This window comes from Salmo salar, chromosome ssa20, assembly GCF_905237065.1.
Source record: "Salmo salar chromosome ssa20, Ssal_v3.1, whole genome shotgun sequence".
Classification (NCBI taxonomy): Eukaryota; Metazoa; Chordata; class Actinopteri; order Salmoniformes; family Salmonidae; genus Salmo; species Salmo salar.
In genome coordinates, this window is record NC_059461.1 from 8,474,291 (window position 1) to 8,500,704 (window position 26,414).

General features: G+C 45.4%; 1 protein-coding gene across 3 annotated transcripts in view; it reads right to left on the reverse strand.

Moving 5' to 3' along the window:
* Nucleotides 1–3,099: 3,099 nt before the first annotated feature.
* LOC106580158 (rhotekin) overlaps nt 3,100–26,414 on the reverse strand; it is a 90,233-nt gene continuing 66,918 nt past the window's right edge. For 2 of the 3 annotated variants that reach the window (XM_014160903.2, XM_014160905.2), the window contains exons 2-12: nt 22,577–22,791; nt 22,326–22,387; nt 21,561–21,614; nt 17,071–17,188; nt 15,180–15,404; nt 14,801–14,895; nt 14,249–14,355; nt 10,546–10,677; nt 6,813–6,978; nt 6,416–6,520; nt 3,100–5,383 (exon numbers count right to left, since the gene is read on the reverse strand). In XM_014160903.2, coding sequence (XP_014016378.1) covers nt 4,746–5,383; nt 6,416–6,520; nt 6,813–6,978; nt 10,546–10,677; nt 14,249–14,355; nt 14,801–14,895; nt 15,180–15,404; nt 17,071–17,188; nt 21,561–21,614; nt 22,326–22,387; nt 22,577–22,791 — 1,917 coding nt within the window. In that variant the 3' untranslated portion in view covers nt 3,100–4,745. Of the gene's footprint in view, nt 5,384–5,573; nt 5,671–6,415; nt 6,521–6,812; nt 6,979–10,545; nt 10,678–14,248; nt 14,356–14,800; nt 14,896–15,179; nt 15,405–17,070; nt 17,189–21,560; nt 21,615–22,325; nt 22,388–22,576; nt 22,792–26,414 lie in introns of all 3 variants that reach the window. The other variant, XM_014160906.2, reaches the window with a different exon arrangement.

A 26,414-nucleotide genomic window follows, 5' to 3' on the forward strand; every position in this document is an offset into this window, starting at 1 on the left:
GCCTACATCAAGGCATCTTTCATTTCCAATTCTGATTATGCATAAGTGATTTGAGGTAAGGTAAATGAAACAAGGTAATTAAATGGAATGATAATGTAGTGCCCATCCCTGCAAGTTAAAAGGCTGTACAATTTCAATTCTGCACAATGGCACAGCATTTTATAAACTTTACTGTGGAAAATTGATATGTTGATATGCTTACATATGACTGGTTTCACATTTGTCTCCAGCCATTAGAAGGTAAAATATATTTTTTAAAGTGTCATCTTTATTTACAATTCCCTTAACCAAACAGATTACTCAATTACCTAGCTCTTATCAAGTTGGAAATTACAGTGCATGGAGATTGTTATTTCTATCGGGGGGAAAGGTAGATGCATTTTCCACTTGGAACTGGTAGGTTCACTAGACCTTACTCATGGTTTACTATAACGTAAAGGTGATGGAATAATTAGGGAATGAAGTCAGTCAGAATACAGCGTATCTGTGGCCACACCTTCATTTATTCTTCTCCACCTCAAACTAATAGGTGAATAGCATGCTATTCTCATGCTTAAGTTCAAGGTCAGAATACGCAGAGAGAAAAGTGCACAAAATGGAATAATGTTCCATTTACACGCGCTAACCTCGGGTCAGAATCGGGCCCATGTGCTTAATGGTCATATGGGGTGAAATGTGTATATATTTGAGTATGTGAGCACACAGTCCATTTGACCTGACAAAGATCCTTGTGGATCGAAACGTGGTAATTGGGAGCATATTCAGTGTGCGGGCCTTTCTGTTCAACATTGGCAAAAAGCATGTTTGCTCTAGAGCAGGGCTGTTCAATGTCGGTCCTGGAGGTCCAAAACACTTCTGGTTTTCATACTCTCATTAGAATCAGGGACTGATACAGACCTGGGACACCAGGTGAGTGCAATTAACTACCAGGTAGAAACAAAAACCAGAAGTGTTTCAGTCATCCAGGACCGGAATTGAACAGCCCTGCTCTCGAGTTAGCTAATAGCGTTTCTCCTCTACATATCAAATGATACTCTGTATCTTTTCCACTAAAATGAGACAGACATGACAAGAAAACAATGGCTGTTCTAAATTGACAAATCATTTATTATCGTTATGTTACATATTTAAACAACACAGGACACTTGCATGGTTAACATTATCTACCGGACGCAGTTATAGATCTGAAATCAACTGTTAAAATAATATCAATATAGCTGTATTTATAACAAAATCAATCATGTAAAACATATTTTAACAAAAAGAAATGAGGAGTTCTGTTAATTAACTTACAAAAAAACTTTACAGTAAAATGCCACTTTGAAGCATTTCCAGTTGTTTTAATGAGAAACTGAGTGAGCCAGCTGTGAGCCCTTGGAACACAGTAACATATCATAGCCTACAGTCCATCATAAACAAAGAAACATGGAGGGATTGATAGGCTTCAATGCATAGACCAGGGGGGCCAACCACACTTACCCCTGCCCACCTTACCATCATTTAACAACTACTACAATCACCTGGTTGGCATTTCTTAGTAGGTAAAAGACGGCACTATCTTACGAAAAAGCTAAACACAATATTTGCTATAGATCAGTAATTCCTGTATTGCCTACTTGCATAATCGATTGCGATGTTCTATATATACAGTACCAGTCAAAAGTTTGGACACACCTACTTAGTCCAAGGTTTTTCTTATTTTTTTTACTATTTTCTACATTGCATAATAATAGTGAAGACATCAAAACTATGAAATAACACATGGAATCATGTAGTAACCAAAAAAGTGTTAAACAAATCAAAAAATATTTTATATTCTTCAAAGTAGCCGACCTTTGCCTTGATAACAGCTTTGCACACTCTTGGTATTCTCTCAACCAGCTTCATGAGGTAGTCACCTGGAATGCATTTAAATTAACAGGTGTGCCTTGTTAAGTTCATTTGTGGAATTTCTTTCCTTAATACGTTTGAGCCAATCAGTTGTGTTGTGACAAGTAGGGGTGGTATACAGAAGATAGCCCTATTTGGTAAAATACCAAGTCCATATTATGGCAAGAACAGCTCACATAAGCAAAGAGAAACATCAGTCCATCATTACTTTAAGACATGAAAGTCAGTCTATGCGGAACATTTTCAAGTGCAGTTGCAAAAACCATCAAGCGCTGTGATGAAACTGGCTCTCATGAGGACCGCCACAGGAAAGGAAGACCCAGAGTTACCTGCTGCAGAGAATAAGTTCATTAGAGTTAACTGCACCTCAGATTGCAGCCCAAATAAATACGTCAGAGTTCAAGTTACTGACACATCTCAACATCAACTGTTCAGAGGAGACAGCATGAATCAGGCCTTCATGGTCGAATTGCTGCAAAGAAACCACTACTAAAGGACACCAATAATAACAAGAGACATTCAGGAGACTTGCTTGGGCCAAGAAACACGAGCAAGGGACATTAGACCAGTGGAAATCTGTCCTTTGGTCTGATGAGTCCAAATTATACATTTTTGGTTTCAACCGCAGTGTCTTTGTGAGCTGCAGAGTAGGTGAACGGATGATCTCTTCATGTGTGGTTCCCACCGTGAAGCATGGAGGAGGTGGTGTGATGGTGCTTTGCTGGTGACACTGTCAGTGATTTATTTAGAATTCAAGGCACACCTAACCAGGATGGCTACCACAGCATTCTGCAGCGATACGCCATCCCATCTGGTTTGCGCTTAGTGGGACTACCATTTGTTTTTCAACAGGACAATGACCCAACAAACCTCCAGGCTGTGTAAGGGCTATTTGACCAAGAAGGAGAGTGATGAGTGCTGCATCAGATGACCTGGCCTCCACAATCACCCGACCTCAACCCAACTGAGATGGTTTGGGATTAGTTGGACCACAGAGTGAAGGAAAAGCAGCCAACAAGTGCTCAGCATATGTGGGAACTCCTTCAAGACTGTTGGAAAAGCATTCCAGGTGAAGCCGGTTGAGAGAATGCCAAGAGTGTGCAAAGTTGTCATCAAGGCAAAGGGTGGCTACTTTACAGAATCTAAAATATATTTTGATTTGTTTAACACTTTTTTGGTTACTACATGATTACATGTGTTATTTCATAGTTTTGCTGTCTTCACTATTATTTGACAAGGTAGAAACTAGTACAAATAAATAAAAACCCTGGAATGAGTAGGCGTGTCCAAACTTTGGACTGGTACTGTGTGAAATTCTAGGTCCGGTTTTCAGGGCATAAGGTTATGACTGTACCACAAACTAAGCTATAAATCCACAAGGTCAAAGGTGGGATATTTAAACTCTTCACCCATGTATGTGCATTCCCAGGTTGTACATTCTCAAATACATAACATTTGCCAACCTAAATGAATTGGATGACATTAAAATACCCTTGAATTTACCATTTCAGTGGGACCTGAGAAGAGCTGTAGCATGGGGTTTAAACCACCTAGCAACACTGTTCTCCATGCAGAGTATCGGTTTCATCAACAGAGTATCGTTTGTGAGAAAAATCCTTGCCTGCTAGCAGGGGCATATTACGATTGACAAGGACATCCAAAGCCTATGCCTCTCCATTTCATAACCATCTAGGCCTACATCTTAACTCTAGGGGATTTTGTAGGGGCCGGCCCAGATTTCAAAGTCAGTACATTTGCACGCAATACTGCAATGAGGCAGTGTAACAAGTTAATATGGGTTCTCGTGATTATGTAGTACATTACCTTTGGCTTACTTCAATTCATTATAATTACTCTATAAGTGATTAACAGAAATCTTAAATATTGGTTGGTGTGTAGTAGGCCTACAATGTGTTAACGAATGCCGGGGAGGTTCTAGGAACCTTGCAGTAGCTCGATGTGACCCTGATGTTATCATTGTAGTAACAAGTAGTACAGTAAATTATTGGGAGAACTGTTGCATTAAGTTGACCTTTCAATTCATTCACCTTCTGAGCAGTTAAGATCTCCTGCAACAGATTCTTTGACTTTGAGCACAATCATGCAATAAGCAAAATCGGTGCATAAGTATACTTGTTCCTTCTAGGCATGAATTCATAATACAGGTGATGGGTCTAGCCATTTGGATAGATCACAGTGAGCCTTTGTGGTACAGGTAACAACAACAACAACAACAACCCCATGACCACATATAGACACTAAACATTCCCATACACTGACAATTCACTTGGCCACATGCTCACTGCCCTGCCCAAACACTGCAAACCCAAATACAGCACATACAGTAAATAAATACCGCAGCTGAACTAACAAGATGCTATGAAATCATGTTCATATTGAGGGGTGTATGGCTTGGATGACTGACGAGGAAGCTCTAGTCTTTGACTGACAGATGCTGCCCTTGCCAGTTGGAGATTTCAGATGCACAGAGCCTAGAGATATTGCGTGTATATCATCAACAAAACTTTCTCTTCAATTTCCTAACCAGCATTACCATTAGAAAGGGAAGCAGAAGACTCCCATGCTCTGTGGACCATTGATACTGACACAGCCCACTGAAGAGCTGGACGCAGGATGTCTCCTGTCCTTAGTCTAAAGTAATTCCAGTTAATACCAGGGCTTTTTCAACTGAGGGACTGGCTTCCTTCCCGCCAGTTCTTTCCAGGACTTTGGATGATGTGGGGGTCTGAGGTGGGTTATCCCTGGCTCAGTGGTTTAGATACAGTAAGTGGGGGTCTGAGGTGGGTTACCTCTTGCTCTGGAGACGGTTTAGATGAGTGGGGAGCTGAGGTGGGTTATACCTGGCTCTGGAGCCAATTTCGGGGGTCCAGTTTGGCTCTCAAGTTCCTGAGGCTCCGGCGGGCCGAGGAGGGGCGTGAGAAAGGGGTACCGTCCAACGAGGAGGGGCTGTGGCTGCCCTCGCTGGAGCTGTTACTGGAGGTGGAGCTGGAGCAGGACAGGGTGGCCTGGGGGACGCATTGGGCCGGGATGGGGGCAAGGGAGGAGGAGGAAGGGGGCTGACAGGAGCACTGTAACACCCCCCCATACCCCCTGCCCCTGAGAGTGCTGAGCTTGGCATCCAGGGAGAGGGTGCGGGGGCGGAAGCGGGGGGAGGAGAGGGGCTCGGCCCAGCCTCGGTGGCGGGAGCAGGGGCTGGTGCTGCAGGGGCTGTCGCTGTCCGAGGTCAGGCTGGCATCTGAGGAGAGCAGGCCTGGCCAGGGGCAGCGCAGGGGGCTCAGTGGGCTGTGGGGGAGGCGGTGGGGGGAGTGGGGGCTGTGGCGCGCCAGCCGAGGTGTGCGGGGGCCACCAGGAGACTCCTCGAACAGGGACATCCAGGGAGGAGAGGTCCCCAGCTGGCTCCTCAGCTCCAGCTCCTGCATCCGCCGCGTCAGGATGTCCGTCACCGTGCTGATGTCATCGGAGGTGTCAATAACTAGAAGGATCAGAGGAAAGTCATTACTCCACTGTGGAAGGACAGACTATGCTAATAAAGTTGAGAAAGTTTAGAGAAGGGTAGGCCTAGACTTGGTGGTGGTAGTTGAGGGATGTCAGCTTTAACACTCCTCAGTAGGTAGGAGAGCCCAGTACGGGGGGGAGGGAAGTGGACCCCACTGGTACTTCACCTGTCGTTGTAATAGGAGGAGAGCAGAGCACGAATCTCAGCAGACACGGCGTTATCCTGCAGCAAGAGACCCTCGCAAGAGGGGGTGGTGAGGGGGGCTAGGATCCAGGGGGAGGGGGGGCAACCCATGGGGTGGTGGGCAGGTATAATGTACATTGACGGGCAGTAGAATATAATGGCGATATATCATTTGGGGAATGAAATGATGTGCACGACAAGGTAAAAGCACGTTCATTTTGAATATATGAAGATTAGCATTCGATTGGAGTGTACAATTAATGATGAAGGATAAAGAATGATATTAGTGGGGGGGGGAGCGGAGGGGGGTGTAATTTGATCACAGGAACAAGGGTGAGTGGCATGGAGGGGAGATGGGACAACAATTGAGAGAGACACAAGGAGAGGGAGAAAGGAAGAGAGAAAGAAAGTGAGTCAGCAGCATGTCAGAGAAAGGAACACTTCCATCCATAGTCAAGTACAGGAGGTTGGTTGGTGTGCTAGTGAGGTAGCAGGTAGCTCAGAGTAGTCTGATGGAGAGCTCATGCGTATGGTGGACCACACCACTGTTAGAAGAACTAGTCAGAAACACACACATGCAGTTACGGAAAGGGGACCGTCCTCCTCTGGATATATCTTTTATGGATTTATTTGTGTTTATAAAGCCATTATTTACGCTAACCTAAACAAACTATTATGTTACCCTACTGTATGTTCTAGGTTTAAAACAAATAAATGAAAACAGAAAGAGGCCCTCAAGTTTCCAAAACGTCTTACTGAATCATATAAAAGTATTTTGGACAATATGGTAAACCCTTTCTGAATCCATTTGGGTCGCGGTCTTACCAATTTCGTGGTAAAGAGAACCCTGTTTCGACGTGACAAGGGCTGGTTTCCGGGGTGATGGTAGCTCAATCTTCATCAAGTCGTCACAGCACTGCTTCCATTGGCCTGCAGGGAAGAAGGAAGCCGTCAATCACCTTCAAACATCCAATCCAGAGCTGAGAAAACCACTAACACCACATCAGGAGCCAATGAGCACATGAACAAGAGCATATGAAGACCTAGAGTGTAATGTGTGTATCATGTCTAAGGCCTGGAGGTTCAGGAGTTTTTTCTTACTAATCATGTGATCGGAACCTACTTACTCATTTAAAAAATACAGATGTATTATTAGTTTATATTATTAAATAAAATAAAAAAATATTGTTAATAATAAGTCATTATTATTATTTTTAATTACTCATGTCATAGAACTGTTGCCAGAACGCTTCCATCCAGCGGTGTGTCTCTTCGCGACTGTCTGCCGAGAGTGTGTGTGTCACCTCCTCTCCCCCGTACTGGTTACTGATGCAGATGCTCTGGGCCTTACTGTGGGGGTCTTTCTCTGATGCACGTATTCTCGTTTCCTAACACACAGACACACGATAAGCTACTGATGTTGAATTAACCAAATGTTTTAATACCCACCCAAAAATAAGCATTTAAGCATGAACTTGTGCTTTTAACATCTGTCAACGCAGATTGCGAATGCACTTACTGACACAAAGAGCGGTCACTGTCCGGTAGAGTCAGCCTCAAGCATTAATCTGTCCCAGTTATCAGCTACGTCCCAATAATCTCTCCGTCCTCCCAGTGTGCACTTGTTCACTACCCTTCAATGATTTGAAAGGAAATTACTGGTATAAGAGGTGGTAATGCCCTACAGCCAATACCTCCACTACTTTGGGAAGTAGTGAGCGAGGGTACATTTCAGGAGAAAGGCAATGGGGCGGCAGCGTAGCCTAGTGGTTAGAGCGTTGGACTAGTAACCGAAAGGTTGCAAGTTCAAATCCCCGAACTGACAAGGTACAAATCTGTCATTCTGCCCCTGAACAAGGCAGTTAAGGCCGTCATTGAAAATAAGAATTTGTTTGTTAACTGACTTGCCTAGTTAAGTAAAGGTAAAATTAAAAAAAATGACTGTACTGCGTGCGTTTCCTCATTGCCACCAGTAGATGGAAGCAGCACCCTGTTCAGCCTCACTCTGGGCTCACGTTGATCCTGAGAGCAAAGCAGTCAGAGCTGATGATCCCACAGAGTTGGCTGATTAAATGGTCTCTGCCTGAAGCTAAAACAGGGCTTTGTACTGTGGGTCAAGGGTCACCACAACTCAATGAGCTGCAGCAGGGATCAACAACAGACAGGGTGGAAAGAGGAATAAGTTCTGTCCTTGAAACGTTGGGGAAAAAACTGGACTCTTAGTCTGCTCGATATATGTTTTTGCACAACATTCCAAATGCCTGTATCACAAGAATCAAGAAAGAAAAAATATACTGCTCAAAAAAATAAAGGGAACACTTAACCAACACATCCTAGATCTGAATGAAAGAAATAATCTTATTAAATACTTTTTCCTTTACATAGTTGAATGTGCTGACAACAAAATCACACAAGAATAATCAATGGAAATCCAATTTATCAACCCATGGAGGTCTGGATTTGGAGTCACACTCAAAATTAAAGTGGAAAACCACACTACAAGCTGATCCAACTTTGATGTAATGTCCTTAAAACAAGTCAAAATGAGGCTCAGTAGTGTGTGTGGCCTCCACGTCCCTGTATGACCTCCCTACAACGCCTGGGCATGCTCCTGATGAGGTGGCAGATGGTCTCCTGAGGGATCTCCTCCCAGACCTGGACTAAAGCATCCGCCAACTCCTGGACAGTCTGTGGTGCAACGTGGCGTTGGTGGATGAAGCGAGACATGATGTCCCAGATGTGCTCAATTGGATTCAGGTCTGGGGAACGGGCGGGCCAGTCCATAGCATCAATGCCTTCCTCTTGCAGGAACTGCTGACACACTCCAGCCACATGAGGTCTAGCATTGTCTTGCATTAGGAGGAACCCAGGGCCAACCGCACCAGCATATGGTCTCACAAGGGGTCTGAGGATCTCATCTCGGTACCTAATGGCAGTCAGGCTACCTCCTGACTGCCACCCCACACCATGACTGACCCACCGCCAAACCGGTCATGCTGGAGGATGTTGCAGGCAGCAGAACGTTCTCCACGGCATCCCCAGACTCCGTCACGTCTGTCACGTGCTCAGTGTGAACCTGCTTTCATCTGTGAAGAGCACAGGGCGCCAGTGGCGAATTTGCCAATCTTGGTGTTCTCTGGCAAATGCCAAACGTCCTGCACGGTGTTGGGCTGTCAGCTCAACCCCCACCTGTGGACGTCGGGCCCTCATACCACCCTCATGGAGTCTGTTTCTGACCGTTTGAGCAGACACATGCACATTTGTGGCTTGCTGGAGGTCATTTTGCAGGGTTCTGGCAGTGCTTCTCCTGCTCCTCCTTGCACAAAGGCGGAGGTAGCGGTCCTGCTGCTGGGTTGTTGCCCTCCTACGGCTTCCTCCACGTCTCCTGATGTACTGGCCTGTCTCCTGGTAGCGCCTCCATGCTCTGGACACTACGCTGACAGACACAGCAAACCTTCTTGCCACAGCTCGCATTGATGTGCCATCCTGGATGAGCTGCACTACCTGAGCCACTTGTGTGGGTTGTAGACTCCGTCTCATGCTACCACTAGAGTGAAAGCACCGCCAGCATTCAAAAGTGACCAAAACATCAAACAGGAAGCATAGGAACTGAGAAGTGGTCTGTGGTCCCCACCTGCAGAACCACTCCTTTATTGGGGGTGTCTTGCTAATTGCCTATAATTTCCACCTGTTGTCTATTCCATTTGCACAACAGCATTTGAAATGTATTGTCAATCAGTGTTGCTTCCTAAGTGGACAGTTTGATTTCACAGAAGTGTGATTGACTTGGAGTTACATTGTGGTGTTCCCTTTATTTTTTTGAGCAGTGTATGTACGGAGCAATAATAGTGCATTTGGAAAGTTTTCAGACGCCTTGACTTTTTCCACATTTTGTTATTCTAAAATGGATCAAATACACCCCCCCCCCCCCTCAATCTACACACAATACCCCATAATGACAAAGTGGCATTTGGAAATTGCTCCCAAGGATGAACCAGACTTGTCTACGATTTTTATTTTTCTGAGGTCTTGGCTGATTTCTTTTGATTTTCCCATGATGTCAAGCAAAGAGGCACTGAGTGTGAAGGTAGGCCTTGAAATACATCCACAGGTACACTTCCTATTGACTCAAATGATGCCAATTAGCCTATCAGAAGCTTCTAAAACCATGACATCATTTTCTGGAATTGTCCAAGCTGTTTAAAGGCAGTCAACTTAGTGTATGTAAACTTCTGACCCACTGGAAATGTGATACAGTGAATTATAAGTGAAATAATCTGTCTGTAAACAATTGTTGGAAAAATTACTTGTGTCATGCACAAATTAGATGTCTTAACCGACTTGCCAAAACTATAGTTTGTTAACAAGAAATTTGTGGAGTGGTTGAAAAACGAGATTTAATGACTCCAACCTAAGTATGTAAACTTCTGACTACAACTGTAACTGCTTGTAGCTCAGTTCCTACATTTTAATATAAAAATTGATTTATCAAACAAAACTATGCAACATTATCTCTGGGATCATCAGGATGACAAATCAGAGCAAGATTACTGAATGTAAGTACATTATTTACCTTCAGAGGTGAATGTATCAAACCAGTTGCCGTGATAAAAGTTGTTGTTGTGCACTCTCCTCAAACAATAGCATGGTATTTTTTCACCCTAATAGTTGCTGTAAATTGGACAGTACAGTTAGATTAACAATAATTTAAGTTTCTGCCCATATAAGAAATGTCTATGTCCTGGGAAAGTTTCTTGTTACTTACAACGTCATGCTAATCATATTAGCTCAACTGTCCCGCGGGGAGACACCGATCCCATAGAGGTTAAGAAGATATCACAAATAATAATAATGATAGAGGTGGCATTAAAAGATCAGATAATCCCTATATCTGTAGCTAGCATGCTTTTCTGAGAGTGTGTGTATGTGGTAAAACATTTTTTTAATAGACTGACTTTGTTGATGGCAATGGTAAATGCTGGCTCGACGTTAGCCTCCATATCCTCTTGCCGGTGGTAACAGAAAAGGTTTGTCCCTTTAAGGACGCCGTAGACATTCGTCCAACTCTGAGGGTCACCTCCCAACTGCTGTGAGAGACAGAGAGAGACACAGGCAGAGACATTTGTTTATTATAAAAAGCTAAAATGTTGATACAAATACCTGTCATTTAAATCAAAAAAGTCATTTGTGGAATATTATATTTCTACATTATATAAAAGCCCTATTTTCCTATTGAGATGCATTACATTGAACATTTTACACTGTCTCTTTAAGAGCGCCAAGTTTGTGATGAGGACATGCAAGAGATCGGTCACTGATTCATTGTATATCTGAAGAAGCTATCCCTTTTCCTTTCTTTCTGTACCCCTAAATGTTTCACTATACCGATAAAGTTACCAGGTTGTTAGCTAGCTAACTAGCTGAGGAAACAAACGTGACTTAAAAAGGTGTAAAACAAAAAAGGTTAACGGCCCCCAAATAGTTTTAGAATGTAAAATGCGGGCCCCCAATCCTCGACAAGAAGAAAAAACTGTTGCGCCAGTAATATGGGTCAGATCTTTGAACAGTTTTGTCACCTGTCTTTGTGCTGGTCTCCATCCCCCTCCAGGTGTCGCCCATCTTCCCATTATCCCCTATGTATTTATACCCGTGTTCCGTTTGTCTGTTGCCAGTTCATCTTGTCAGGTCTTACTAGCGTTCTTTCCTGCCTTCCTGTTTCTCTAGTTCTGTTTCCTAGTTTTTCCCGGTTCTGACCATTTTGCCCTGACCCCGAGCCTGCCTGCCGTCCTGTACCTGCCTGACTCTGACCACGAACTTCTGCCTGCCCCCGACCTGCCCTGTGTTTCTAATAAATCATCTGAGAACTGTACTATCCGCCTCCCGTGTCTGCATCTGGGTCATATCCTGAGTTGTGATAGTACGAACTGGCCATGTCTGATCCAGGAGACTCGGACCACAACGCCGTCTCTTCCCGGGAAGCCACCATTGGAAGACAAGGAGTTAGTTCAAGGTCTTATGGAAGAATTCCAGACCTTGGCGGAATGCCAGGATGTGCCTTCAACACATTGCTGGAGCAATTCCGCGGATTACAGTGGCGGGCTGCCTCACAGACAGTAACCCCCCCAGACTGTCAATTACCCTGCTACCAGCGGTGTTTCTCCCCAATCTACCCCGGCTTCCCAAGAACCACGCTTACCTGCTCCGGAGCGCTGCGCTGGAGATCCCAGAACCTGCCTGGCATTTCTCTCGCAATGTTCTCTCATCTTTGAGCTGCAGCCCTCTTCATTTCCCTCGGATCGCTCGAGGATAGGGCATGTGATAATGCTGATGTCCAGGAGGGCTCTTGCCTGGGCTACGGCGGTGTGGGAGCAACAATCCATTGTTTGCCTCAGATTAGAGGAGTTTGTGGCAGACTACGTGTTGGATTTTCGCATGTTGGCGACAGAGTGCCTGGAACCCGGAAGCCCTGTTCGACAAATTCCTTCACGGGTTGTCGGAGGTGATTAAAGACGAGCTCGCAGCCCGGGAGCTGCCCCTGGACCTCGACTCCCTCATAGCCTTGACCATCCGGATCGATGGGCGGCTACGGGAATGTAGGAGGGAGAAGGAGTCTGTTCCCTATCCCTTTCCTCGATTTCCACCTCGCCTCCGACGAAATCCACGAAGCCAACATTTCCGAGTGGATCTGATGGCAGCCGAAGTCTCTCGGAGGACACCGAGGGCTATCGAGTCGTCCCTTCCGGTGCCCATGCAACTGGGCAGGGCTAGATTGTTTCCTGCTGAGTGCTTACATGGACTTAACACCCAGAACTGTCTGTATTGTGGAGCTATGGGATTTTTTTTATCTACCTGCCCATTTAAGAACAAGGCTCATCAAGGAGGTACTTGTACAAGTACGCTGGTGAGCCATATGGGGAGTTTCCCATCTTCCATTGCTCATACTGTTCTTCATGCTACCATGTTGTGGGGTGACCGGTCCAAATCTCTCCGGGTGCTCATAGACTCTGGGGCCGATGATGAGAGCTTTATGGACGCTACCCTGGTGTTGGCGCTGGGAATCCCCACACAACCCCTCTCCATTCCCATGGAAGTCAGAGCGTTGGATGGGGGCTCTATTGGCAGAGTCCCCCACACCATGTGTCACATTAACCTGAGAGTGTCGGGTAATCACAGTGAATTTATGCAGTTCCTGTCCATCAAATCCCATCATGCACCCGTGGTTTTGGGGTTTCCTGGCTCCAGAGGCACAATCCCCTGATCTACTGGGCTACTGGTTCTATCCTGGGTTGGAGCCCATTTTGCCATGGGCATTGCCTGCCCCGGGACCTCTTCCTGCGGGCTTGGTCACATATATCCCTGGACTTCATCACTGGTCTACCCCCGTCTGATGGCAACATGGTTATCCTTACCGTGGTGGACCAGTTTCCCAAAGCCGCCCACTTCATCCCTCTCCCCAAGCTACCCTCAGCCAAGAAGACGCCACCAGCTCATGGTGCAGCACGTCTTCCAGATCCATGGACTTCCGGTGGACATGGTCTCCGACAGTGGTCTTCAGTTCTCATCCCAGTTCTGGAAGGCGTTCTGCACGCTCATTGGGTCGTCGGCCAGCCTGTCCTCCAGGTTCCACCCCAAGTCTAACGGCCAGTCTGAGCGAGCCAATCAGGACCTGGAGACGACTCTTCGCTGCCTGGTCTCCGCCAACCCCACCACTTGGAGCCAGCAGCTCATGTGGGTAGAGTACGCCCGCAAACACCGTCCTTTGCTCAGCATACCCTCTGCCCAGATGTTCGTCCGCCGTACCTGGAGAGAAAGACCGGTTGGCTCTTCACCTCCAGGTATCGACGACAGGTGGACCACCACCGGACCCTGGCATCGTCTCGGGCAGAGTGGCTGTCCACTCGGGATCTGCCCCCCCGGGTAGAGTCCCGCAAACTGTCCCCCCGTTTTATCGGTCCTTTCCCCATCTCCAAGATCCTTAGCCCCTCTGCTCTTCGTCTTCTGTTGCCCCGTACCCTCCGTATACATCCCACTTTTCATGTGTCTAGGATTAAACCTGTCTCTCACAGCCCTTTGTCTCCTGTACCTGCCTGACTCTGACCGGATTACGAACCTCTGCCTGCCCTGACCCTGAGCCTACCTGCTGTCCTGTACCTGTCTGACTGACCTGATTATGAACCTCTGCCTGCTCTGACCCTGAGCCTGCCTGCTGTCCTGTACCTGTCTGACTCTGACCTGATTACGAACCTCTGCCTGCCCTGACCCTGAGCCTGCCTGCCGTCCTGTACCATCCTGACTCTGACCTGATCACGAACCTCTGCCTGCCCTCGACCTGCCCTTTGTTTCTAATAAATACTGAGAACTGTACTATCCACCTCCCATGTCAACAACTGGTTAATATGCTGAGTTGTGTTAAGTTTGGACTAGAAACAAGCAGTTTTTGCTGTCGTAATGGTGCAAGCAAGACGGTAATGAATCTGCACTGGGGAAACAACGGTAAAGCAAATCCTTATCAATACAACAATTATCTAAAACACATATACAGTAGATTGGATTTAATGGGGGGGGGGTCGCACAACAAAATATTTTGTCTCACTTTAAAGCCCTACGCACCTCTTGCTTTCCTGCCAAACGCACACACGCAAACGCACAGATACTCACCTTGACCTTCAAGCAGCCACTCATCATCTGCTGGGTCATACAGTGAGGCTGAGCAGCCAGGCGACAACACACACTTCCGTAGAGAGGCACCCAGTACGAAAACTCCTCTGAAGGGAGAGAAAGAGAGGGGGAGAGGGAGAATGGGATGAATGAGGGTTGAGAAAATAAATACAATGAACATATACCACACGCGCACACACAGTAACAGCAGGGAGTAAAAGTCTCACCACTGCAGGGAGAGCTGTGAACAACAGTGAAGTGCCTATCAAACTTTATTAGAGCCGTAAGGGGCAATGAATAAAGCACATGTCAGGGTGTCTAGTCCCCTGTAGCCCTCATCATTAGAGTTTTACACAGCACTGACCCTGCTAGAGTGCTTTATTACTACGACCTTGACTCTGACAGGCTGTCTGTCAGCTAGATACCTGCTGGGAGAGAGGGAGGGAGGGAGAGACACAGAGAGAGAGACACTGACACTGAGGGAAAGAAAGAAAGAGATGGAAAGAAAATGAGTACTGTACATGGATAAACCACATCTAGACTGTGACCTACCGTTGCCTGAGATGCTGAGGTCGTGAGTGCGGAAGCTGTCCTGGACATGTGACAGTGACAGGGATGTGTGGGCCAGGAGGTGGTACTTAGGTCCCCTGTGGACAGAACAGAGACACTGGTGAGCTGTGTGACTGTGGGACTAAATGCACATGTGTCTATGTGTGTCCGCCAGTGACTTTGTGTGGGTGTTTTTGGCTGTGTTTACACAGGCAGCCCAATTCTAATTATTTTCCACTAACAGTTCTAATTGGGCAAAAGAGCAGAATTGGACTGCCTGTGTAAACGCAGCCTCAATGTATGCATGGAAATGCATATGAGTGTGTGTAAATATCTAGCTATAGTAGTGCGTCTGCATGATGTGTATACAAAACCCACTTACGCCACTGCGGGTCCAGGTAGCAGCAGTGTGGCTGCCCCTCCATTGCTGGTGGGGCTGCAGGCTCCAGGGTCCATGGCAACACGGAGCTTTTTTCCTGCCGAGCGGCCCAGAGAGCTGCTCAGTTTGCTGGCTAGTTTCCTGGGCGCGCTCCCTGCCGAGTAGTCCTCCTCCGAACAGCAGCTGTATAGCTCCACTCGCAGCTCAAAGCCCGGGCTGGCCTCGCTGCTACACAGCCAAAAGACACACACATAGATATTCAAAGCATGTGCAACAGTGTAAAGGAAAAAGAACACACACAGCAAACACATATTTATACAGTGCCTTCGGAAAGTATTCAGACCCCTTGACATTTTCCACATATTATGTTACAGCCTTATTCTAAAATGGATTAAATTAATGTTTTTCTTCTTCAATCTACACACAATACCCCATAATGACAAAGCAAAAAAAAGGTTTTTAGAATTTTTTACAAATGTATTAAAAATCTATTCAGACCCTTTGCTATGAGACTCGAAATTGAGATCAGGTGCATCCTGTTTCCATTGATCATCCTTGATGTTTCTACAACTTGATTGGGGTCCACTTGTGGTAAATTCAATTAACTGGACATGATTTGGAAAAACACACACCTGTCTATATAAGGTCCCACAGTTGACAGTGCATGTCAGAGCAAAAACCAAGCCATGAGGTCAAAGAAATTGTCTGTAGAGTTCCGAGACAGGATTGTGTCGAGGCAGAGATCTAGGAAAGGGTACCAAAACATGTCTGCAGCATTGAAGGTCCCATAGACACGGTGGCCTCCATCATTCTTAAATGGAAGAAGTTTGGAACAACCAAGACTCTTCCTAGAGCTGGCTTCCCGGCCAAACTGAGCAATCGGGGAGAATGGCCTTGGTCAGAGAGGTGACCAAGAACCCGATGGTCACTCTGATTGAGATCCAGAGTTCCCCTGCGGAGATGGGAGAACCTTCCAGAAGGACAACCATGACAGCCTGCTGGTTCTGTGGTCTGATGAAACCAAGATTGAACTCTTTGGCCTGAATGCCAAGCACCACGTCTGGAGGAAACCTGGCACCATCCCTACGGTGAAGCATGGTGGTGGCAGCATGCTGTGGGGATGTTTTTCAGCTGCAGGCACCGGCAGACAAGCAAGGATTGAGGGACAGATGAACGGAGCAAAGTAGAGAGAGATCATTTATGAAAACTTGGACAGACTGGGGTGAAGGTTCACCTTCCAACAGGACAATGACCCTAAGCCCACAGCCAAGACACGGCAGGAGTGGCTTCGGGACAATTCTCTGAATATCCTCGAGTTGCCCAGCCAGAGCCCGGATTTGAACCTGATCGACCTGAAAATAGCTGTGCAGCGATTCTCCCCATCCAACCTGACAGAGCTTGAGAGGATCTGCAGAGAATGGGAGAAGCTCCCCAAATATAGGTGTACTTATATAAATGTGATAATTTCTGTTTTTGTTTTGACATTATGGGGTATTGTGTGTAGATTGATGAGGGGGAAAAAAACTATTGAATACATTTTTGAATAAGGCTTTAATGTAACAAAACGTGGAAAAAGTCAAGGGGTCTGAATACTTTCTGAATGCACTTTATATACAGAATCAGGTACTGATAAAGATTTTAACATTTATACACGTATCTCAATACAAGCATGACCTTAAACATGCACTTATAAACACCAAACACTTAGCATGGGAAAGATAAGACAATAAGGCTGCGTTTACACAGAAAACCAAATTCTGATCTTTTTCCACTAACTGATCTTTCGACCAATCAGATTAGCTCTTTTGCCAATAATTGAGCAAAAGTTCAGAATTGGGCAGCCTGTGTAAATGCAGCGCAAGACAACACAAGGCAACAGAAAGAGAAGACGTACAAGACGATGGTGTTGTCAAAGCAGATGTCGGTGAGTGTCCGGTCCACCATCACCATGTCTGTGTCGTGGATCTCCCCTCCCACCTGAAGTAGACAGAACGCTGCACACCGATGCAGCTCTGAGGAAGAGAGAGAGAGTACATGTGTGAGCGTGTGCATGAGTGTAGTGTGTGCCTGTGCGTGAGTATGTGTGCACGAGTGTGTGTCCATGCCCTCTTGGGCTCTGTTATCTTCCTACTGCACTTAACGACCTTGACAAATTGCCTCATTAAACTTCACCTAGACTTTCCAACTACCTGTCCCCCCTGGAGTTAATTTATATGCGCATAGGTCTACTAGGTCATGCAGATTAATTCATTCCAGTTGTCGGGGAGGGCCATACTAAGGATTTCTTTGTTCTTTTTTTACCATTAGGTGGTGGCCCTTACAGGTAGGAGTTAGGGTTGCAAAGGGTTGGAAATTTTCCATGGGAAGTTAAGCCCGGGAATTTTGCTTAAATTCATCAAAGAAAGTAAGCTTATAACAGTGAACCTTTTTTTGTGGGATACACAAGGCAATTCTAGGTCTTGTGACATATTTTGGTTAAACTATCCCCAATTCAATGGAATTGCAACCCTCTGCATGCACAGTGCATTCTTCCATCACATGTGTAGTGCACTCTTCCATCACATGTTCAAAGACTCAATCATGGACACACTGACAGTTGTGGCTGATTTGCGTGATGTATTGTTGTCTCTACCTTCTTGCCCTTGTGCTGTTGTCTGTGCCCAATAATGTTTGTACCATGTTTTGTCCTGCTACCATGTTGTGTTGCTACCATGCTGTTGTCATGTTGTGCTGCTACCATGCTGTGTTGTCATGTGTTGCTGCCTTGCCATGTTGTTGACTTAGGTCTCTCTTTATGTAGTGTTGTCTCTCGTCGTGATGTGTGTTTTGTCCTATATTTATATATATTTTTTAATCCCAGCCCCCGTCCCCGCAAGAGGCCTTTTGCCTTTTAGTAGACCGTCATTGTAAATAAGAATGTGTTCTTAACTGACTTGCCTAGTTAAATAAAGGTTAAATAAAAACAGCTGATCTTGCACACTAATGAGATGCTATTGAGCCCACACTACTACACCGTCTGAGCCAAGGACTACATGCTTTCTGGTAAGTTTTGATTACAATACTGGGTGGGGTGAATATATTTTATATTACATACATTCTTTTTTGTTAACTAGTAAATAGTAGCCTACAGCAAAGTATGTTTAAATCATTTCTAACTCGTTAACAATTTCTGCTAGTTAGTTTTTGCTACCATGTGGGTTTTAGCTTGCTTGAGCCTGCTAACTCAGGAGTGTTAATTCACCTGTTTCCATACATGTTTAATTTAAAAAAATGTATCTTACAAAGGAGTTGTTTAATCTAACTGCTTAACTATTTATCTGTACATGGAATTGTATTGGTTTTTTTTCTAATCTTTACAGGAAAATGCCACGGGCACTATCTGATGTGTGGAGACATTTCACTGCAGCTAATGTAGGAGGAAAGCTGTGTACATTTGCAAATACTGTGCCAAATCATATGTGAATGCAACAAAGATGCAGAATCATTTGGCCTAAGTGCATCAAGTTCCCTCAGCGCTCACAACAAGAAACCTCTGACAAAAGTCCCTCTACGTCTATTCGAGGTGAAAATTATGAATCAGACATCTTATCGATAGCAACAGCTCATGGTCCTCCTGAAATCAGAAGTTTTTTTGAGGAACGTAGTCAGAGAAATGCTGATGAATGTCTTGCTCGAGTAGTGTATGCAACTGGTTCACCTCTGATGCTCACAGGCAATGTGTATTGGAAGAGATTTCTGAATGTTCTTCGCCCAGCATACACCCCTCCAACCAGACATGCTTTATCTACTAATTTGCTGGATGCAGAGTTCAACAAAGTTCAAGTGAAGGTCAAGCAAATCATAAAGAAACTAGACTGTATTGCCATCATCTCTGATGGGTGGTCGAATGTTCGTGGGCAAGGAATAATAAACTACATCATCTCCACCCCTCAACCAGTATTTTACAAGAGCACAGACAAGGGACAACAGACACACCGGTCTCTACATTGCAGATGAGCTGAAGGCAGTCAATGACCTTGGACCACAGAAGGTATTTGCACTGGTGACAGACAATGCTGCGAACATGAAGGCTGCTTGGTCTAAAGTGGAGGAGTCCTACCCTCACATCACATCCATTGGCTGTGCTGCTCATGCATTGAATCTGCTCCTCAAGGACATCATGGCACTGAAAACAATGGATACACTCTTCAAGAGAGCCAAGGAAATGGTTAGGTATGTGAAGGGTCATCAAGTTATAGCAGCAATCTACCTCACCAAGCAAAGTGAGAAGAATAAGAGCACCACATTGAAGCTGCCCAGCAACATCCATTGGGGTGGTGTTGACATGTTTGACAGTCTCCTGGAGGGGAAGGAGTCTCCAAAAAATGACCATATCACAGTCTGCCGATATGGACAGCCCCATCAAGAGGATCCTCCTGGATGATGTATTTTGGGAGAGAGAGTGGTAAGCAGCATGAAACTCCTGAAACCTATATCAGTAGCCATTGCATGGCTTGAGGGAGACAATGCCATCCTGTCTGATGTTCAGACTCTGCTTGCAGATGTAAGATAAGAAATCCGTACTGCCCTGCCCACTTCATTGTTGCTCCAAGCAGAGGAAACTGCAGTTCTGAAATACATCAAAAAGCGTAAAGACTTCTGCCTGAAGCCCGTACATGTTGGACCCCAAGTATGCTGGCAAGTGCATCCTGTCTGGTGCAGAGACCAACAAGGCCTATGGTGTTATCATTACTGTGTCTCGCCACCTTGGCCTGGATGAGGGCAAGGTTCTTGGCAGTCTGGCGAAGTACACTTCCAAGCAAGGACTTTGGGATGGAGATGTAATATGGCAGTCGTGCCAACATATCTCATCAGCCACCTGGTGGAAGGGACTTTATGGAGCTGAGGCTCTTTCCCCTGTTGCCTCCATCATCATCCAAATCACACCAACATCAGCTGCCTCAGAGTGCAACTGGTCCTTGTTTGGGAACACACACACCAAAGCACACAACAGACTGACCAATACGGGTTGAAAAATTAGTGGCCATCCAGGCAAATTTGAGGCTGACAACGAGCCATCCTCAACTAGGTTGGAAAGTGACAGTGAAGATGAGGCCTCAGAGTCTGATGTTCAAGAGGTGGACATTGAGGAGGTCCAGGGAGAAGACATGGAAACCTGAGCGGAAGACAACCAGAGTTTTAGTTTCTAGACTATCATTTTACCGATGTATGTTGAAAACGTTTTTGGGAGATGTGATGCATCATTGGGGATCATTCAATATTCCCTTTCTTTTGTTGTTCAGTGAAATCATTCCATGTGAAGAGTCAACTAATTTAATTAAAGTTCAATTCGTAACTAAATAGTGTTTTTTTATTTCTATTGGAAGGATTTAATCATGTCTACTTATGATAAGGTAAACGGTTTATGTTTCTGTCTCCATATGATATGGTAAATATATCCAATGCAAAAAACATCTACATTTAAATGGTATTAATATTTATTTGCATATATTTCCGTTAATTTCCATATATTCCCGTTAATTCCCACGGAACGTTTCCACCTCTGAATATTCCCCAAAATGTGCAACCCTAGTAGCAGTCAACATAAACCATACCACAGCTGCAGTAGCACAGCCAAAGACAACAGAAAAGGGCTGTCTGTGCAGCAGGTTTCTATGCCAGAGGCCATCATCCCAAATCACTCACTGTAGGAATGTTTGCTTGTCAATGAGCTGCATTGTTTCAATAGCTGTATAGTTCTTCAGATCTACAAGTCCTTTTAAAAAGAGCAGAACTGTTATGCTTACATGTTCATTACTTTTGGTCTAGGACCAGTTCCATATAACGTTATTCATTATGATGTAAAAGGCGAAACTGATCCTAGATCAGCACTCCTATAGATCCGGGACGATACCAATACCGCTATATTTGTTTGTATCGTGGCAAGGAAACAAAACACGAAGAAGCTTTAACTTCTTGAGGAAAACAGCCCTAACATTTTACATTTACATTTTAGTCATTTAGCAGACGCTCTTATCCAGAGCGACTTACAGTATTGATGGAAACAAACACCATTATGTTGTCATCCAGAGTCACATGTATTTATGTTCCAAGCTATAGCAAACAATATTTTACACACAGCAGGTTTTAAAGGACCAAAGAGTTTGGTCTGCTTCGTGTTTTCATTTATGTCATGTAAAAAAAGCCCTAACTCTTATACTCTGAGAGGCTTTGTGGGTATGGGGCCCAGGTTGAAATAGTTATGTGCACCTGATTTCACACCACTTAACCCAAATTCTATTTGATTCACTTCGCTTCACTCAGTCAACTCGCATCACAAACTCAGAGCGATGGGTAATATAACAGGATTTGATTGACACCAGTGCTACCGCACCGATTCCTCACCTCCTTTGTTCTTGAAGTACTCGGTGTCTTTCCACATGAGTGGGATGCGGAGGTCTGTAATGGTAAAGGGCAGTCAGACGAGTGAAATCCACCCCAAATGTAACATATACACACGCACAAGCATATACAAATGCACACACTCAGGTCGACAGGTAGAAGACCCCTGACCTTTTATATCCTCCCACCAAGGCAGTCGCTGTCATACTCGGTGTGTGATCTGTGTGTGTGTGCGCCTACCTGTGTGTCTGTGCTGAATTTGTGTATGCCCATGCGCTGGAGCCACGAGCTGAATGGCTTCCTGTCTACTTAGTCAATCAATGATTAATCACAACCTCTGTTTGTGTATGCCCTCCAGCTGTGAGCAGTCCCAGAAAGACAGCCCCCCCTTTCCTCTTGTCCTCCCACTGAGCCAGAGCAGTTCATCATAATTCTTTAATTACCTCTTTCACTGAACCCCCCCCCCCCTCATCCTAAACCCCCCATTCTCTCCTCCGCCACCCCTAACTTATTCCTCCCCCTCACACCAACCTATTCCTCCTTCATTCTACCCACTATCCCACCCTTACCCCTCTGACGGAATGAGGAAATGACACATGGCATAATGGGGGAGGAGGAAGCAGGGTGTCAGGGCCCGAGGCTGATGAAGTGTGCTAAACGGAGCTCAGCTATTGGGTAGACATGGGGACCCGGTCTCTCGCTAGCTGTCTGTCGCAGACTCTCTCGCTCTTTCACATTTGTACACACACGCACATCACCGGGGCCTACCTGAGATGGCCACCTTACCCTTACAGGGTAGTCTGTCGTCCATGGGCCCTGCATCTGATGACCTAGGAGAGACAGAAATGGGGGGGGGGGTGACAACAATGGAAATTCTAATTGTAAACCCTAACCGATTGCCAACCCAGACCATATTAAGACATTTACACTATGGGGATAGTAGCATTTATGCAGCGATAAGTTCCTAAGTTATGTTCCTATACAGCCCAAAACCCGACTCCCATGCCCTGTCCCCTTACCTCGTGCCATCTGACCTTCGTGCGACCCTCTGCATGACCTGGGCCTCCTTCATCCTCTGCAGCTCTGACATGTAGGCCATGATGCGGGTGTTGCAGGTGAGCAGGCTCTTGGCTGCCTCCAGGGCCTGATCTCTCTGGGAGCAGGCAGCCAGCAGCTTACAGGCCCCGTCCCGCATCCGGATCTCATGGTCTATCTTTTTCTGGATGTCACTGTCCTACAGGCAGAGAGTGAGAGTGAGTGAGTGAGTGAGTGAGTGAGTGAGAGAGAGAGAGAGGTTAGAGATGGTGCTGACTGGAACAGGTTTGGTCTTCCCGAGTGTGGAGTGAGACTGTAAGAAGAGGGACCGGGTAAGAGCGACATTTTATGTATAATGTAAGACAATGACTGAGTAAGAGCGTGTGTTATGTGCCAAAATCTGTGTGTATGAGAGAGAAAGAGAGGACAAGTGTGTGTGTGTATGTGTGTGTCAGGCCAGATGAAGTCCTCTCATGGGCCCATTAGTGGGGCATGCCCTTGAAAGCATTCTGGTGTCTCTGTGCGGTGAGGAGTCAGTCGGTTGGGGCACAGAGGCTAGTCAGGCAGAAGCTGTAAATATGCCCTTGTGCCCTTCTGCGTCCCCCCCCGGCACACAGACACGAAGATGCTGAATCATTTAACACCTCCCTGCGTGCATAGCACACACACACACGCGCGCGCGCAAATGCACACCCTTTGGGAGCAGCTCACCCAGGAGGGCGTAGCAAGTGGAACTGTCAAAACAGTGGAGACCTGTATTCCACCATGAGAGACGCCAGACATTAACACCCAGACACAACCCTCAGTCCCAACACCCGAACCCCTTCCTGCTCCCATCACAAGTTTGTAAACAAAAACATGTGAATCTGATGTGGCTTATCGAGGACAAGGGGTCTAAAGTACAGTTGATCATGAAGGGAACACTCAACATGGTTTAACAGAGCCTAAATCACTGCAACACACTTCATACTGCCAGCAGAATGCCACCACAGAGATGAAGAGAAAGGGCAACATAAAAATGGAGGACAAAGCAAGCAGGAAAGAGACGAGAGAGACAAAGAAATAAGTGAAAACACAAATAGGACTTGCCTCTTTGCATGTTTAATTTTGTACTGAGGATCCCCCATAACATTTCTTCTACCACTCAGGTTTTGGAAGCAGTCCCAGCTACTGACCTCCCCTGTTGCTATGACAACCACCCACATCTCATCTGCTGCTTTGTGTCCAATTAAACATGTTTAATATGAAACACGCACACACACGCGTGCGCGCGCACACACACACGCGCTCCTGCCTCTCACACTCAATCTCTTTGTTATACCACTCCAAAGTGATAACTGTCTTACAGACCTCCCTCTCTACTTTATTTTATTCTCCCCGCCTTCTCTGTCTCTCTCAAGCCGTTTTTCACTCCACTGTCTTCAAATAGCCTCACTCTCTTCTCCTCCCATCCATCCCAAACAGAGCACTGCAAAGGACAGTGGGGTAGATGGGAGTGAATGTGGCTTGGACTCATTTGTCTACATGTGGAGTCATTTTGGCTCTTTGGATCCAGTGCTTTTATGCATTCTGGCCCACAGCTCTCTCGTGGCAGTAACAGAGACAGAGTGTTGTGTAGGGTAAACTAATATGTCCTTTGAACAAATAGCACAGCTTAGAACAAAACCATACTGGCTTGACATGGTGGTGAACGCTAAATACACTAACAGCTCTAAATCAAACATCCAAATACATTGTCCTCCAGCCAAACCAAGCAGGGTAAAGCTGTGGGCCTACACCAATATTGTTTTAATACAGCCATTTGGGTCAAGAGTACAGTAATACATTATCATCAACAAAATCATCTCCAAAAACAATTACATCATTTAACGTTCAAAAGGGGTTCTAAAGTCTAACAGATTTCTCCCTATGGAATACTGTCAGACCAACATGTTTAAGCCTGATAAAGAATATTTACATTGTTAAAGAGGGGACTGAGGATGCTACCCTGACCTTGGTGAATATGACGGCTAGTCACCTTTAACATGCAAAATCATATGCACAAATGGTTTTTATTGATTTTAGTTCAGCTTTCAATACAAATAAACACACTGCTGAAACGACTACTGGACCTGAATGTCAATGGAGGCCACGCAGGTTGGCTCAAGAACTTTAACTGACCAGCCACAGAGGGTTCTCATTAAATGGGTCCCTCTCTGATAAAGTGACCCTGAACACAGGGGCGCGCCCCCCAGGGGTGTGTCCTTTCACCGTTGTTGTTCTCCATCTACACTAACGGAATGAAGATCCAAGGAAACAACGTGAGGTTGTTGAAGTACACGGATGACACGGCTCTGATGGGACTATTTTCTTAAGACGCTATGGGGGTGGGGACAGCCATTTAAAAAATCTGGCCAATAACCTTCAAGAATGATGCCGGTCAAGTGCCACATCAATGTGGACAAGACAAAGGAGCTGATCATCAATGGCTACAACCTGCCAATGTACCAACCACTCTCTCCGAACGACCAACCAGTGGATGTGGTTGAGTGTTTTAAATACCTAGGGACACAAATTGATGGCAAGCTGAGCTTTACAGAGAAAGCAGTCATTTAAAAAATTTAAAGCAAGCCTGCGTGTGTTTTCAAGTCAGGAAATTGAAGGGGTTTGGGGGTCAGCCAGGATGTTCTGGAGAGGATGTACCGCAGTCTGGTGGAGCGCATCCTCACATTCAATATGACAGTCAGGTATGGCAACCTGAGCGTGAGGAGCAAAAGCAAACTGCCCAGAATAGTAAACGCAGCCAGCAAAGTAATTGGTCGGCCACAGGCACAGTTGAGCAGTCTGTTCCAGAAAACAGCCAAAAGGAAGGCGCTGGCTATGGTAGGCGATCCCTCCCCCCCGCTACACCCTCAGTTTGAGAGGCTTCCTTCTGGCCGGTGCCTCAAAATGCCCGTGGCTAAGAAGAATGTGTTAAAACATGAATTTGTTCCTTGTGCTGTTGGACTACTAAATGCAACGTTTAATTGTATCGGTATATGAACTTATCTATTTGAACAGTGCAGTTGGCGCAGCGATCAGTTGTGAGTAAACGTATTAATGACCTATGCGTTTTTAATCTATGCGGTATGATGGACTGTTTTAAAATGTGTGATGTGATCCCTTGAATGTAAGGTGATGCCAAAGAAAAATGTCCATTCTGGATGGACAATAAAGTTTTATTATATTCTATTAAAGATGCCTGGGCCATACGTGATATATATATATGAATGCATACAATGCTAGAGGTAAACGCAAGAGCAGAGCTGACATGAAAAAAAGCACCAATATACCTTCATCTTCCTATAAGCTTTTGAACAAAGTTGGGAAAGGAGAACAGCACTACAGAAGGAATTTTAGGCAGCAGTGTGTGTGTTTATGTGTGCTTTTATGTCAGTTTGTGTAGTCAAAGTGTGTGTATAAGAGTGTGTGTGTGTTTAGAGACAGGGAGGAAAGTAAATTGAGTGTACCCACAGGACCAAAGCAGGAAGTGTACCCATGTACACTACCGGTCAAAAGTTTTAGAAAACGTACTTATTCAAGGGTTCCTCTTTGTTTTTTATTATTTTCTACATTGTAGAATAATAGCGAAGACATCAAAACTATGAAATCATGTAGTAACCCCCCAAAAAAGTGTTGAACAAATAAAAATATATTTGAGATTTGAGATTCTTCAAATAGACACCTTTTGCCTTGATGACAGCTTTGCACACTTTTGGCATTCTCTCAACTAGCTTCACCTGGAATGCTTTTTCCAACAGTCATGAAGGAGGGCATAACGGGATTTCTTTTAAGCGTCCAGAT